General features: G+C 40.0%; 1 protein-coding gene across 1 annotated transcript; it reads left to right on the top strand.

The window, feature by feature from the left end:
• The first annotated feature begins 7286 nt into the window (after nt 1–7286).
• Nucleotides 7287–16291, top strand: rpf2 (ribosome production factor 2 homolog). Its single transcript, XM_061091864.1, has 10 exons — nt 7287–7394; nt 7607–7739; nt 10515–10552; nt 11958–11997; nt 12095–12176; nt 12324–12400; nt 14119–14218; nt 14313–14415; nt 14672–14816; nt 15778–16291. The coding sequence occupies exons 1-10, from the start codon at nt 7372–7374 to the stop codon at nt 15961–15963; spliced, it is 927 nt and encodes a 308-aa protein (XP_060947847.1). The 5' UTR covers nt 7287–7371; the 3' UTR covers nt 15964–16291.
• Nucleotides 16292–16582: the final 291 nt, after the last annotated feature.

The following is a 16582-nucleotide window of genomic DNA, read 5'->3' as shown; positions in this document are numbered from 1 at the left end:
ATGAGGGAGGTGGGATCAGATGCGTAGGCAAGGACGGAAGCTGCGGAACAAGTGGAATTTTGGAAAGAAAAATGACAAATTAAAGAAAAATGCAGGGACATCAGGTGGAGACATGGAGAAGGGCAGGTCTGGGGAGATGACAGAGAACACATGGCCAGGGAGAAGTGGGGTTGCTTATTATTTATTTGTTTCAGGCAAAAGGCAAAATGCAGGCAACGCTTCAAAATGCATGTGCTCGGGCCCGCTCAGTGCTGCTTTGCAGTCAAAGAAATTTTTGAAATTGTATTTTATAGTTGGTACTTTACAGGGTTGAGCAATCCTGGTTAGTGTTTAAGTGCCGTCAAGCAAGACACTGATTATTTATAAACTTCAAAATAAAGTCAACAAAAGACAGTAACCAAATTTGCACCTTAAGATATCCAATTGGATGTATTTTGTAGATGTAATTTAGCATTCAAAAAAACATTGGTCTTCAATTATTTATATCCTTATTCAGTCTGTGTCCAGTGATTTTTTCTTCTCTGTACTGCACTGTCCAGGCTGTTAACAAAAGAGAAACTATCTTATTTTTCTGTTCCTAATTTCCCTTTGTTGAGTTATCATAAGTGGCATTGTGTATCACTCCTGTTACTGATGAAAGATCCATGTTTAGTGATATTTACAGACTTTTTTAGTGGTTATTCTTTTGTTTACAGACTTTTTTAGTGGTTATTCTTTTGTCTATTAGGTAGACTCAAGAGGCACTTGTTTATTCTGTTGTGTTAATTCGTTGTTGTCTCTAGAAGTTCAGATGCACTTGTCCTATACTATTTTAACCTCAGCATCTCAGGTTAAAAATTTGTAAAAATATACATTATAGATATAGTGTTTTTCAGTCAGTTGAAATAAATCCTGAAGAGAACAATTTTGGGTTGTTTTGTGTCTGTATAGGCTTACTATAAAAATACTTAGCATTTAATTTTGGTACTTGTACTTTTACTTTTGATCCTTAAGTACATTTCAACACCAGACACTTTTGATACTTAAGTACATTTAATGTGAGCAACTCTAAGACTTTTACTCAAGTCATTTTCTGACGGGTGACTTTTACTTTTATCGTAGTCACTTTCAAGTAAGATCTGTACTTCTACTCAAGTATGGCTTTCAAGAACTTTAAACACCACTGGTTAAAGCTGCTAAATACGGGGACAACCTGAATGCGTAAGTTAATGTGTTTATAGTAGAACTATGTGTTTATAGTCCTATCACTAGGGCAAGAGTAAATCTGACAAATTTCAAAAGTCTGGAGCAAATCCAAATTAAGCATAAAAAGGGGTTACTCAGACACTGCCGGAATTGGCAGCTCCCAAAAGGACGAGGTAGGTGTCAGTGTTAAAACTACTGTGTAGCCAATCCAACATTATAATAGCCTATATTTTACGAATCATTAGAGGAAATGAGTAACATCTTTTTACTTTCTCCAGTTGATGGTGAGACACTGGTGTTGCTGCCACCACCCTTGCACACACTGTCCCACACAGAAGTAACAGTGACTTCAACCTGTCATGCACTGGCATGTCATTGGGGATGAGTGATGGATTATACCATTTTCATTTCTTATCCTCTCAGGTGGAGGCCTCTCTACAAGAGGACCTTGGAAATTGCTATATAATATAAAAAATAGGCAGTGAATATAAAGAATACAACTGAAAAAGTGGACGCTGGAGGTAGAAGAACCGGAGTATGAAAAGAAGTCTGTTGCATCCTTTATTTTGAAGCATAGAAAACTTAAATACAATGTATTTTCTTTTTCTTAACACTGGCGGGAGAACAAACTTTAATAAAACCTTTAATCTAACTACAACTGCATGTTTGTGTTACTTAAGTAAAAAGCACAACTGAAAGACTTCATTAAATAAAAATTAAATATAGCATAAGGTCATTATTCACCAAAAACTGCTGTGTGATGGCCTCTCTCACAGTTCGACCACTTAGACAGTCTAGGGCAGACCTGGGCAGTCTATCGTCCCTGGGCCACATCCAGCCCTTTGGCTGTCCCTGACCAACCCGCGTGAGGTCAATGGGAAACTAGGAGTCAAACGTAAATAAGTGCACCTCATGCACAGAATACAACTAATTTGCTTTTCCGTCTTTACATTTTGAATGCCAGCGAGTGTATGCTGCTTCACTGCAATGTGTTGCCAAACAGAGTTTAGGAGAGGTGTGAGTCAGCTGTAAGGCCTCGAAAATGTCAGCTCACGTTAAAAAAGGAAAGATTGATACCGATTGTAGAGTTTTTAACAAGATATGGACTTCTAAGTATTTATTCACTAAAGTCAAATGTAAAGTGAAGACAGCTATGTGCTTAGTTTGTGGCGTACAGATTGATGTGTTTTAGGATTACAATCTCGCCATTACCAGACTAAACATGCAGAGAAATACAAAAATTTGACTGATGAAGAGCAGACACGGACAAATGAAGTTTTGCTAACCAAGCTGCAAAAGCAACATGGCCTTTTTAACAAGCTTTGCACATCCAGGGAAGGAGCAATCAAGACAAGCTTTGAGATATCCCACATTATCGCAAAAAATAGTAAACCATTCTCTGAACTCAAAGAGTTTTTGGTGGACTCTGCTGCACTAATATGCTCTGAGAAAAAAGAAGCATTTGAGAAGGTGCCCCTCTCTAGACTAAATGCAACGAGACGGATTGAGGACATCACAGGAAATCTGGAGGTTCAGCTAAACAGAGTAGACAAAAACGAAAGACGAGATTAAGGAGGAGCTGGCATGAATGCGGTCATTGAAAGGGACGATGACTGAAATTGATTTGTTCACCGAGGTAAATGCATGCTTGGACAAGCTGAAATGGGACAAACTGGCAGGTGTTACAACTGATGGTTGTCCAAATCTGACAGGGAAAATGTCAGACTTTTGAAGCGGATGCAAGATAAAGAAGCAACATGAACCCAGAACAGAAATTGTTATTTTTAGCCTTGTATTATACATAAGGAGGTGTTGTGTGAGTCAGTGCTAAAAATGTTATTGATGTTATAACTAAAATAGTTAACTTCATCAGGTCAAGCACATTGAATCTCAAACAGTTTGTTGCGCTTTTGGAGGAGCATGAGACTGAACATGGGGACATAGGCTACCACACAGCTGTCGGACGGCTCAGCCTGGGCAAAGTGCTTAAAAGAGTACGTTGAGGGCGTCGATTTTAGAGTTTTGCGAGAGGAGAAGGACATCCAAGAGCTCTCAGATTCAGACTGGATGGCAGATTTTGCATTTGCTGTTGTTGTCACTGCTCTAATGAATGAGCTAAATACCAAACTGTAAGGCAAGAGCCAATTTGCACATGCAATGTACTGCTTGGTGAAGGCTCTCATGAGAAAGTTGCGTTCTTTCAAACCAGTTGGACGGTAACATTCTCACCCACATGCCAACACTGAAAGCCACACACCATCAGCTGATCATCTCCGCAGATACTCATCCATGTTAGGGACACTGCATGGTGAGTTTTCAAGGCGATTTCAGGACTTCAAAACAGTTGAGATAGAAATGCACATGATATCTTTTTGCTTCATGTGCAGCATGGATAATGCACCCAGTGATGTTCAGCTCAAACTAATTGACCTGCAGTCTGATACACTACTAGCAGAGCACTTTACGTCAGGATCACTGTTGGAGTTTTATTCTTCTCTCAAAGAGGATAACTTTCCATACATGAGGAGGCATGCTCAGAAGATGTTGGTTCTCTTTGGATATGTGAACAAACATTTTCCGTGATGAAGTTTAACAAATCCAGATGCAGATCCTCTCTCACTGTCGATCATCTGTCAGCTGTCCTCCACATATCCACCTCAGACATTCAACATGACTTCAGTGCACTTCTGGGCCTACTCTTGTCATAGACAGGCATGTAAAGCGTAAAACACCAAATGTAATTTCTATCCTGGCCCTGGTTTTGCAAAGGGCCATAGGGTTCGATAAAGAGGGGCTGGCAGGCATACCCCCTGTCCCCCAACAGCACTCCTGTGAACACCCCTGAAGAGAAAAAAAATATTACAATGATTAGTGTTACAAAGTGCAAACTCCCTGAAGACTCATGGACTGAGCCAGGCCACTTTGCCTCAATGGCAGTGACCATGCAGAGTTGGTCACAAGTCCTCTGCAAAAGCAATGCGGTTGACTCTCATACATCAAGTTAAAGCATTAAACTCAATGCACCATCATTTTTAAAAACCCAGCTGACCACACCTTCCTCTTCCTTCATCTCCTGAAGTGGCGTAACTGTAGTGGTTGAGTAATATATGCTAATACTACACTGAGTCGATCCAAATTCCAGCTCAATGGAGACTCTCATTTTCCTGGTCACTAAAAATTTATCAACTTTGATTGTAAATGATGTTCACAGCCAAATGTCGTAAACTGGACACAATTTGTTCAGGATCCCGTCAAACAATGACATGGCAAAGGCAACAGCAAGGATAAACTTTCAATTTGCACATGCTACACCTTACTGCTTAAGGGATACTGTTGTGACACCAAATTTTGTTGGAGAAATAAAAAAGTGAGCTGCTGGAAGAGGGTGTCGGAGACGCCGATTTCGCAAAGCAGAAGCAGTTTATTGATGCTCAAAAGGGAGATTAGCAGAACATGTGAACACTGTGTAATGATGCCTGATTCTGAAGGCTGTAATCTACTGTATTTAAACCTGGGTATCCTCACAAGGTTCAGCCTCATGTTGTAGCTCACAGTTACGTCTCTCCCACTAAGAGATCCATGGCCTTGAGACTTTAAGGGACTGACTGTTGATCTTGGCTGTTGTTATGGCTGTCTACCTTATCAGTGACATGACAGGAATTTGCTAGAAGCAGATGGTGAACTATTGTTTGGACTAATTGACATTTGACTGTGACCTTAGGGTCGTGTACACGGTGTGCTTGGCTTTCAAGGGGTTAAGTCGTGAGAACGCAGCTGTTGCGATGGCAACATGGAAGTATTGTCACCTTTAAAGATTACAGAGGCTAACACCTCAGCAAGCTAGCAGCCATGCAAAATAATGCAGGTTAGACAAAGGCTTAACAACAGAGAGAGAAGATGAGGCTGTTGGGAACATCAACATTTCCCTCAGTCAGATAATTAAATTACAAAGAAAACTTTGAGATTAAATTAACAATATATAAATGTATGCGCTAAGCTTAAAAATGAACGTTCATGGCCTCTGCCATTTTGGAGAAGTCTGCGATTTAAGATGAAGAAAAGCAAAATGGAACCAATTGAATGGGAATCGGAGTTTGGGGAGAAGTGGAGTCTAAATAACAACAACTAAAAGAAAAATAATAATAAATGACAGCAGCTTTAGAAGAATTAGTATCATGACATTATGACATTTCATGTTCATGAGCTAGACTGTGCTTCCATCTGATGGCCAGTGAGTGAACTTGTCTAATCAACATGCCAATTGGAAAAAAAATTGCTTTGAAAGAAACGAGCATATTGTCAGAGGTTTGTTTTTAAAATAACATGGAAAACAACAAAAATCGTATTACTTTCTATCTAAAGTGATGGTCTCCAGCTACATGAGCCATAACATCTGCATCTAGTATTGAATGTTTCTGCGTGCACACATGTGTCACTACAGACCAAATGGTTTTCTGCTTGGCTGCAATGGTCCTCATTCACTGCAGACATTTTCATGGATAGAAAAACACTGGTGTAACCAACAACATGAATGCTGGCTATGTTCTGCTCAAGTGTCCCTGTGAGCTGTGGCAGTGACACAGTGAGCCAGCATCGACGACACCATGACCCTGGAACTGACAGAAAAATAACATCAATCATTTTGGTTAGGGTTAGGATTTTATTCTAAAGTGGAAATAATCCCAGTCATTTATTTTGTAAAAATAACACAGTACACGCAACACTGAAGGGACACATTTTTTGCCTTATTACACATCCTAAATAATTTTTTGTATATAGAGCAGACGTTTCCAGCTCTGTGGATCGGTCCATAAAAGGAGTTGCTCTGGACTTGTTCCAGTTCTATAGTTTAATGCGGTCCAGTCATACTGAGCCCACAATAAATCAACGACTGACTGTAACAGTAATAATAATTCAAAGTTTTGGACAAATTATAGAGGAAACAATAAAAAAAAAATCTAATTTCAATTAAAAATACTTAGAAGCTGGGCTAAATAAAGTATTAGGTTTCCGGGAGTGACAATCAAGATTTTTGAACAGGCATTCAAATGAAGTCTTTACATTTTATTTGAGAGTTGCTGCAGATTGGATCAAATTTCTAGAAGTTAGAGACAACTAATTCTCATCTTGAAAAACAATAGAAGTCTCGAAATAATAGTTAGTAATGCTTATGTCCTAGACCTGTAGAGTTTGAAGAAATTACTCAGTATCTTGAGTAAAGTCTTGAGACATAGCACATAAAATGTTGTTGTTCTTACTAATCAAAGGAACTTATCCACACAGACAAGTTGTTAGACTACATGTAGAAAACTGTAGTTGAAACAAGAGCTTTGAATTGAAACGCAAACAGGGCAACTTAATATCAATTATTTATCTATTCTTTGCTAATATTAATCTAAAAATATTTTTTTATTCAGAGTAAGTGTGCCAGGTAAAGATGTAGTGATCCAGTGTGTATTAATTCCAACACTGGACTTCATAAATCAATCGTACTAGTTGAACAAAACTTTAACTAGTTAACTCCTGCAGACAATTGTAGGTCACTCGTTAACTAGTGAGCTGAATCCATGTTTGACTAGTTAACATGTCAGAGATTTTGCAACCCACTAGTTAACTAGTAAGTTTCAGCATTACTAGTTCTGTCCAGAGGGCCACTAGTGCGTCAAAAGCTTTGTTACTAGTAAGGTTTCTGTTGAAACTAGTTGGACAAAAGTGACAGTAGTTGCTGAAAAAGAGTGACTAGTTAGAGTTTTTCTTCAACTAGTACAATAAGATACTAGTGTGACCAAATGCCCAACTAGTGCTGACAAAGACTGAACTAGTGGAGGGGACTGACATGTGATATCAAGGATATGGAATACATTCTCAAATGGCTTGCCATATAGTGTCATTATCATTAGATGGTGAGCACCACGAGTCAGTGCCATGGTCAGTGCTCGGGTTCTCATCACGTGTCAGTTATTTTGGTCTGTTGCTCCTCTGGTGGACAGTGGGTGCTTTGGAGTGTAACTGTGACACTAGATGGCGCTGATATATTTAGAGCAAGATGTCAACCACCGTCAAAGGCCATAGAAGAAGAAACACCAGTATTGTCTTCCGCCCATAGACTTGCTGGTTATCACGTGGAGGCAGAAGAGCAACGTGGGACCTGACTTCTCTGTGAGGAAGACGGACTAAGACACAGACATGACGCAGCTAAACAATGTGGTGTAAGTCTGACACTTTATCCTCTGGATATCACCGTGTTAACGCTTTTATTTCGCACAGAATTGACTTGGTTTGTGCCAGCGAAGCTATCTTTTATTAGCTTAGCATCGAAGACTGTAGCAGGCCAACATAAGCTTCACGTATGGGCAGAAGTGTGGTTTAGGAAACATCTGTTTTGCTAACACTGGCATTGTTTGTTTATGTGTGTCCTCAGAAAACCCAAGACAAAGCGGGCCAAGCGCTTCTTAGATGCCAGAGCGCCGAAGCTGAGTGAGGACCTGAAGACTGCCATGATAATGAAGGGGGGGAACACCAGTCTCACCGTCACACAGGCTCTCAAGGACGTGGTAAGTCACCGGAGCTGCTTTCACATCTTCTCCTGCTCCAGAACGGCTGTATGTGAGGGGGCACACGACCCACTCACTGAGGGAGGCTGCTGTTCAAAGGCCAGTCAACCTCCTGATGCTAACACTGTGAGCAGGTTCACATGAAAACATCCTCACTTGTGTCGGAGCGTCCCTGACAGCAGCTCTCATCACCTCCCTTAACTCTCCTTTTCCTTAACTGTTTGTGTTTGGCTTTAAGTTTATAAATGTAGGTAATGTGTAGTTCTGATACGAAATTACTAATATTTAAATTAATCCTGGAGACAGATTACAAAGAGTCTTGTAGTCCAGTTACATCAAAGTCAGGCAATGCTGCCAATTTAGCGACTTTGACATCCGACATAGAGAAAATAACAGACAAATTTAGGCATATAGGTAAACATACAATACATATAGTAATAATACTAGGTCACTGTCCTGTAACTACGTCTATCGCCATTTCGGCATTTTACACTCAGTACTGTACCTCGACAATGCAGACTCGAAACTAAAATGAAATTAAAATCCGAAGGCATTTACTTGCACTGCACAGAGAGTTGGAAATAAGGTTATAGTAGGAGAGCTCCGCTACCCTGCCTGTCCTCCAAATCATGTGTGAAGGTTATTGAGCAAAGCCATAGTCCTATATTCAGGGTTCCCACGGGGACTTAAAAAGTCTTACATTTAATAATTGGAACTTTAGGCCTTAAAAAGTCTTAAATTTGATTTAGCTAGGTCTTAAATATGAATTTGATTAGGAAGCTACTTCGCGATAACTTGGTCTCCAGTAAATGTGCTTTGAGGAAATGTCCGCGCTGCAAAGTAATCAGCACGGTAATCAGTCCCCCCGCAACAATTCGTATGGAAATAAATCAGCATGGAACCATCCCTAACTTTGCAGCCCCCGGTGAGAACGTATCGGAGAACACCCAGTGTGTTGGTGAGGATTGATGGAAGGACTGTATATGAGGAACCTATTCTATTTAATTTTATTTAATTTGGCAACAGCACAGTACAACATATGCCTATGAAAGGCAGGGCAGGATATGGGTGGGAATACGTGTGGTTCTATAAAAGGAAATATACGTGCGTGCAGACTACACTCCTCCATATTAACAATATACATCCTTATCTACCCGTATATACATATTAGCCAGGAGCCCACCGATAATGCTGCACTTGCGGTGACCGTGCAGCCACAGAAGTGCAAGTTAACTAATAAAGAACTCTGAAACTACTAATAACTTACAGTGCCCGGTCACGTTTCCCGCGGATGCACAAACAGCAGTCTCTGTCCGACGGACAGCTGGCTGCTTCCTCTGTCTCACGCTACACGCTTGATAACTACTGCGCCACTCTCCGCTGGCGCTACTCTGAGCGCCCCCCCGCTGAATGTGCGCTCCCGCCGCAGGATTGCACCGCGTGCTTCGCTTTCTCTGCTCTGCGCATCCCCCCGCGCTGCGGATAGGCAGCCTTTATTCACAGTGTCTAGCAATTGAAAACTCGCAGAGCAACCAGCAATAAAGCTAAAAGAGACGGAAATTCTACTAGTGTGTTGAAGTCTTTTGTAGCTTAATTGGGAAGTGCAGGTTCAACAAAACTCCTTATTGACTAGAAGGCTCAGTTATTTCTGATTCTATTTGTTACAATTTTGTACCTGTTTTGAATTCCTACTGCTGTAAGTTCAGAGATACAGTCTTTGCCTCAGTGCAGGGCCAGCTACCTGTCGCCTGTATTCCTTCTCAACCAGGTCTACAGACACACAGTCACACACAGTTCTGTGTAATGTTATGTTCAGTCATTGTTATGTTGAACGGGAATACATTTACTTTGCAAGTAATTCTTGGACTTATTTCTTCTTTCATAGTAATTTTATTTCATACTTTTTTGCCAGTATGGCCCTGAAATAGGTCTTAATTTCTATTCAAAGTGGTCTTAAAAAGTCTTAAATTGAACTTGTTAAAACCTGTAGGAACCCTGTATATTGTACTTGCTCAGTACCCTTCATGCATGGGTTTGCAATCATTACAAAAGTAAAGTAATATAACTTCTATTGAACTATTATTATAAAACACACAAAACACCTATCTCACACAAGGGTCAATCAGTTATGGTTCAATGATAAAATTAAAAAATTAACGACCAAACAAAATATCCATCCTGCAACAGAATGGGATGCCGGCCGGCAGCGTGGTCTATGCTAATGACGTATCTACGTAACATGTGACGTCATCACGCAATCCAGTGACTTTTAGCTCCTTTTCAGAGAGCCAATGGCTACTTCTGGTGAGATTTTTCGGGCCACACTCGAGTCAGGTTTCACCAATAAAGGATTCTTTGCTGTGCTTCTCCACACATTTTCCAGGTTTTCCTTTTGTCACCTGCCTAAGTATATATATACTGTATATATATATATATAAAAACACATTCCATGTGTAACATCCAACATGTTTATAGCAGAAACACTAGTTAACTAGTGTGTTACATACATGTGTTATCTAGAATCGACCACAGGTTAACAACAGTGACCTACTGACCCACTATAATTCAGACTGGTAATATGGTGGTAATAACATTGTGAAATACTGGACTGTACTTTTGATTAGAAGAGCAGAGTGGTACTCGCCCTTTTTCCTCACATTCATCGTCAGTGACTTCAACTTGTGACTGAGTTTTTTTTTTATTGTGCTTTGTGATGGTCTAAATGAAGTGATGACTTTGGGACAGTTGTGAAACTAAATAAATGTATTCCTGCAGTATTCCCTGAAGAAACCCAATGCTGTGCTGTACAAGAAGTAAGTGGCCTTTGTATCTCAGGAATGATCAAAACTTAAAGTGCATAAAAAAGGGCGCCTTTTATATTCTCCTTAATGCCATTAAATTATAACTTCATATGTGTATTGCAAATTACTAAATGTTTGATGTAACCTTATGCAACATCATAAATGGTTTTACATATTCAAAGTAAAAATATTATTAATATGACAATCCTACTGCATATGGGTGTTCAATTATTTGTTCATACAAAACAAACAGTATTTTTTATGGCATTCTCTAAGAGCTGAGTGAGAGATGTTGACAGCAGAGGTGGATGGTTGACATAATTTATGTTTTCTCCTAAATATTCTATTCTCTGGTGTCACCATGACATGTCACAATAGGATTGTTATTCTGCAGGACAGACAGAATGATAACTATCTTTTGGAAATGTTTTTGGTTTATTATAGATTTTTCATCTGCTTTTAACACAATTCGACCTTGCATTTAAACCCTTAGGCTTTAGAACATTTTAACCTAAATTTTAATCTGGTGAGCACTTTGTTAAGTGGTGGTATGAGTCATTCTTCCAACTTAACATATCAAAAACCAAGGATATGGTCTTTGATTTTAGAAAACTTGCCCACACACAAATACACATAAAGATTAAAGTGTTGAATTTGTGCAATTTTATAAATACCTTGGGACTATTGTTGACTCCAGACTGAACTTTGAAGCAAACAGTGAAGCGCGTACCACCGTTTGTACTGCTTTAGTAAAATGTCAAATTTTCATATTGACAAAACCATGTTGACACTGTTATCATGCTTTTATTGAGTTTGTTTTATCATTTTCTTTGGTGTCATGGTTTGGTAACCTGTCTTTGAAGGATAGAAACAGATCGAGTCAGGTTTTGAAATGGTCCAGTCGGCTGATTGATGAGCCACAGAGGAACCAAGAGTCCCGGTTCAGCAGACAGTTAGGATAGCCAGCTCCATTACTACTGATGACTCGCACCCTCTGCATGGGGTATTTCAGCTTCTTCCCTCTGGCCAAAACATTGTAGGAATAGTTTTGTTCCAGCTGCAATTGTTCATTTGAACAGGTTATAGCTATATTTGCACAGTTGGCCTATTCCAATCCTCTATTGATAGCGGCGCATTTTAGCATTTTTTTCAAGGTTTTTGTGGTCTTGTTTTCTGTCAGTGTGTTAGAATTTTGCATTGTGTTTAGATGGATTCCTCCTCCTTTTTGATACAACAAAAATCTATCTACGTTAACAAATAAAGTTATATAACCTTATCCAAAGCAAGGGTTGATAATATTCTTTAACAGTTCAACAAAATCAATATTGAATTATCCTAGTGAAGCAATCATAACAAACTAACTTCAGATATGTTGAGTGTCCATCCGCAGTGGATAAAATCTGCTACTTCTTTTCAGAAAGAACATAACTCGGCCATTTGAGGACTCCACTTCACTGGTAAGTGTACAGGAAACATTGCAAATGCAGCAAACTACAGTTAAATGTGTGTAAATGTTTTCCAGGTGTATCACTAATCATTTTAACTCTCCATCAGGAATTTTTCTCTAAGAAGACAGACAGCTCTCTGTTTCTGTTTGGCTCTCACAACAAGAAAAGACCCAATAATCTCATATTTGGTAAATTCTCTTTCACTCTCGAGTAGTTGTAAAGTAAACATGTATACACCAGGTAATTTATAGTCAACATGTCTAAACACTTAATATTTCACAACATGGAAGAGTGTGTGTTGTGTGGATTGAAAAGCAAATTTGTTCTGTTCGCAGGTCGTCTCTTTGACTTCCATGTGCTGGACATGATCGAGCTTGGGATTGAGAAATTTGTCTCGCTGAGTGAGATTAAGGTAACCGTTGCAGTTATTTTGTTATTGTCAAGGAAATTGCAATTTTCTTTAGACAAACCAGCTGGCGATGAAACCTTCACTTTAATCATATTCATTTTAGCTTGAACATAGAGCCTATGAGGTGGCCCCACATATATCTGTAGTTTACATTAATGCCTTCTACCCATAGTTTTATGGAGGATTTCACATTAAAGGGATATAGGGCCAATATTGAAGGAACCATTAAAAGTAGACAACCAAGTTACGCTCCTATTTTTATCCAGTCCCTTGGATAACTAGCCTGGGTGCCAGACGAACTTAGCCCCGCCCACAACATTTGTTGTTCGGGAAGTTCGGTCTGGAGTCGCTCCGTTGGGGAGAAACTATGGCCGATCAGGAGCTGATCGGACCAATCAAATCGTCAGGGCTGGCTTTATACGATGATTGACAGATGATCTACAGTGACGTAATCAACCACGTCACCAAACAGCGCTGCCTGCAGAGCTGAGATGTGTCGATGCTGCCATGTAGTCTGTTTCAGCAGGCATCGACAGCGCATTCATTTTGAAAGAGGAATAGAGGAACACGATCAAGGCATTTGTAGATCGAAAATATGTTTTTGCCGTCCTCCTACGGGATTCATAAAAAGTTTAATTTATCAGCTGGCCCCGATGCTGGGGGGGGGGCGCTACGCTCCTCAGCACATATGAGACAAAAGACTCATGTTGGGACGCTGTTAATGTTGGAGCAACAAGGAAGTGTAAAACGCTCCTGCAGAGCCATGACAGCGGAGCTCTGCCACGCAGCGTGCGGATCAGCAGCTCCGTGGATTTCTGGTAGGGACGGATCTCTCTCAGAGCCCCGGTCCCGGGCCGGTCCCGGGCCGGTTGCGGTAGCGAGGCTCTGAGAGAGATCCGTAGCGGGCTTCTTCACGCCGTCGGCGGCCGGGGCTCTCACAAGCAGCCCTGGCCTCCAGCTGCTTCCTGGGGGCTTTGCCTCCGGTGGATATACGAGCGGCATTAGCAGCATTTCCATTGATTTATTTAGAGAGTGAATAAACTTGTGAAACAGACAACTGAAAACAACTATGCGTCGCTTGACATACGTCACATACTACGTTGCTCTGATTGGTTGTAGGTCTATCCAATTGAGCGAAGAGGCATTTTGTTTCCTGGTTCTGTTGAAACACGCCCCATAATCACAGCCCAATGGAGCGGTCTCAGACTCATATTCTGACTAGAATAATGAGTATGACAACGTCAGGCTATTGGATAACAAGACTGATGTTGAAAAATGCAGACTGTCCAGCAGAGGACAGCAGGTGACCAGAAATAAAGAGAATAGTTTCAGTGCTTTTATTTCAAGTGGATTTTATTGTGACATATTTTATCAGAATAGACAACAAAGTTTACACTGATATATCCTGCATAAACACATCATACAGTTATGAGACCTTTAGGGCAGCATGGTCGTCCAATAAACCTCTGGACAGACCTTAAAATACTTAAAATACCGCATAGTAAAAAGTAACAAAAGCTCAAGTTAACAATGCATTACTCTAAACCAGCAAACAGGCTCAGCTGTAGCGTTACCATGATGACCAAACCAGTTTGACAAAGTAAGGCCACAGTATCCTCTTGTCTAAGATCATTTAAACTAGTTTCTTTATTCATGTGTTGAATTTTGTTTTCACTAATAACTTAAGTCTCCTAAAATATTTGTAATGCTCTCTGTTGCAGGTGAGTAAATGTCCTGAGGGAACTAAACCAATGCTTGTGTTTGCTGGAGATGCCTTTGATACCGAAGTTGAGCACAAACGTCTGAAGAGTCTGCTCATAGGTACACACAAAGGATTTAAACTTGTCCCTGCAGTTGTTTTAGGTGAAAATGATGTGTCAGCTAATGTTGTCCATTTCCTTTCCCTACTATTCAGACTTCTTCAGAGGCCCCACTGTGCCTGCAGTGCGCCTGGCAGGTTTAGAGCATGTCATACACTTCACTGCCCTGGATGGGAAAATATTCATGCGGAGCTACAGGTACTGAAACTAAAGTCGCTTTAAAATCCTTGTTGCATCTCAGCTGGTCAGAGATGTAAGGCTTTGGGTGAAAACTGAGCACATTGCCGACTCTGTCACATTGGCCCGTGTCTAGCTCGTGTTTCAATCATTTTTAGAAATGGGTTGGAAAAAAACAGTACGTTTCTGTGCCATGTTGGTATTCACCACTATCAACTCTTATTTTCTCTGCTAACATCAACCATGACAGAAATATGGATGTAATGTTTCTCTGCAGGTGTCTGCTGAAGAAGTCTGGGTGTCGGACACCACGGATAGAGCTGGAGGAGATTGGGCCGTCTTTTGACTTTGTCATGAGAAGAACACATCTGGCTTCAGACGACTTGTACAAATTGGCCCACAGACAGCCTAAGGCCCTTAAGGTAAACGTCACCTGGATAAGATATCTGTATATCCTTTTTAAATCAGTCTATCTTTTATGGAAAATGGGAACAAAAACTACAATGACAGGACCCAGCGCTGGAAAAACTGAATGACAGAAATTTCCACACTGTCAAGAATTTTCGTGAGCTTCACTTAGTTTTTCATATTTTATTTTTAAGGTTTGTCCATTTTAGCACTTAATCCAGTCCCGAAAAATCTGTTATTAACTTGTTAAAGTCCCCATGATACTGCTTATTACACAACAAAAAAACATAGTTGGAAGGTTTGAAATGGAAATTGAAACATACTTTCTTCCAAAGATGGCGCCAGAGGAGAGGCCATGTTTTTACCTAGATTTAAAAAATGGTAAACCGCTTTACAGCTCCCATTTATAAACACTATTCTCTTACTTTTTCAAATTTGATTGAAATGTTCACCAAATTGTTTAATATTTACATTTTATGAAATTACGCAGCCATAAAGTCATGGATCCATGGCTTTGATACATTTAAACCTGGAACAAGCTGATGTAAGATGCTGTCAGAAAGTGTGGAAGAAGATGATTTAACTGTGAAAAATAAGACTGGCACCAATGATTGAATGATAGATTAATGGACAGAATAAATTACCAGCATTATCACCTATAGAGCCACACTGCTAACATATCTGAAAGATTATGAGATAAGATAAAACAATGCTACCATTAAAATGGTTTTAATTGCCTAAAACCTGAAAATATAACTGTTTCACAGGAGGGGTTGAGTATTGATGTGTCAGTAGTAGAAAAGTGGGACCTGCAGTACAGTTGATGTATTAGTATTATTCAATATTATTGAATGTTTATCTTATTTTTTATTTTATGGCTTATTATTCTGTATAATTTGCATGACCAAACATTTGGCAAAAAGTTCTGAATACCATTTTTTCAGTTCTTAATGCGTCTGTTTTTCTCTGTTTCAGCCAAAGAAGAAGAAGAACATTTCCCATGATATCTTTGGTTCCAAGTTTGGCCGGCTGCACATGCAGAAGCAGGATCTGACCAAGCTGCACACACGCAAGATGAAGGGCCTGAGGAAGAGGAAGGGAGAGGTGGTTGCTGAAGACCAGGCTGGACAGGCACCCAAAGTGGCTAAAGAAGAAAACTGATGTACGAGATGGGAGAGCTGGACTGCGTTAGTCACTCGTGCATGTGGATCAGTGTCCAGAGCTGGACAATCATGGTGTCTATACCACCAACCATGTGCTTATCATTGCCAGATCTTACTGTTAGAAGGACTTTGCATGTGAGTTGCCACCAGGCTGTCAGGACACAGATCTATTATTCCCTGACTTTTCTTTGCCCATTGTATTTTCCCATGGGACATTGTGATTGTTCTTTGACATGTAAATGTGAGGTCAGTTCAGTCCTAACAAATGTCATCCACTGAATTATCAGAATGTAAGTTAACCAGCAGGAAATAAAACTTTTTCTAAACGTTTTGTTTTTAATAAATTGTTTCCTGTGTTAATTGGCGGGTCCTTAAGGATTGTTGGTATTGTTCTTTTGATCACCTGATTGTGTATTGATAAATCCTCTGTTAATTCAAGAATTGTCTTCAAACTTGTGGGGACAGCAAGTCGTCGGACTAGTCAGAGTAACCACTGTTACATTACATCGCCTGATGGGATTTAAATAAACGCAAACACATTTACCTTCTGTTTGTCTTCCTGGACAGTTAAGTTAGTAACTCCCCAGTTTCACACATTACAATCTAAACCATAGATA

The sequence above is a fragment of the Limanda limanda genome, chromosome 18 (genome assembly GCF_963576545.1).
Source record: "Limanda limanda chromosome 18, fLimLim1.1, whole genome shotgun sequence".
NCBI lineage: Eukaryota > Metazoa > Chordata > Actinopteri > Pleuronectiformes > Pleuronectidae > Limanda > Limanda limanda.
This window is presented reverse-complemented; position numbering and strand designations above follow the sequence as displayed.

Bases quoted from the DNA above. Each gene is read 5' to 3' on its own strand.
- rpf2 (XM_061091864.1), top strand. From the start codon at position 7,372: ATGACGCAGCTAAACAATGTGGT. The intron at 7,395-7,606 runs GTAAGTCTGACA...GTGTGTCCTCAG, and splicing joins ACGCAGCTAAACAATGTGGT to AAAACCCAAGACAAAGCGGG. The intron at 14,219-14,312 runs GTACACACAAAG...CCTACTATTCAG, and splicing joins TCTGAAGAGTCTGCTCATAG to ACTTCTTCAGAGGCCCCACT.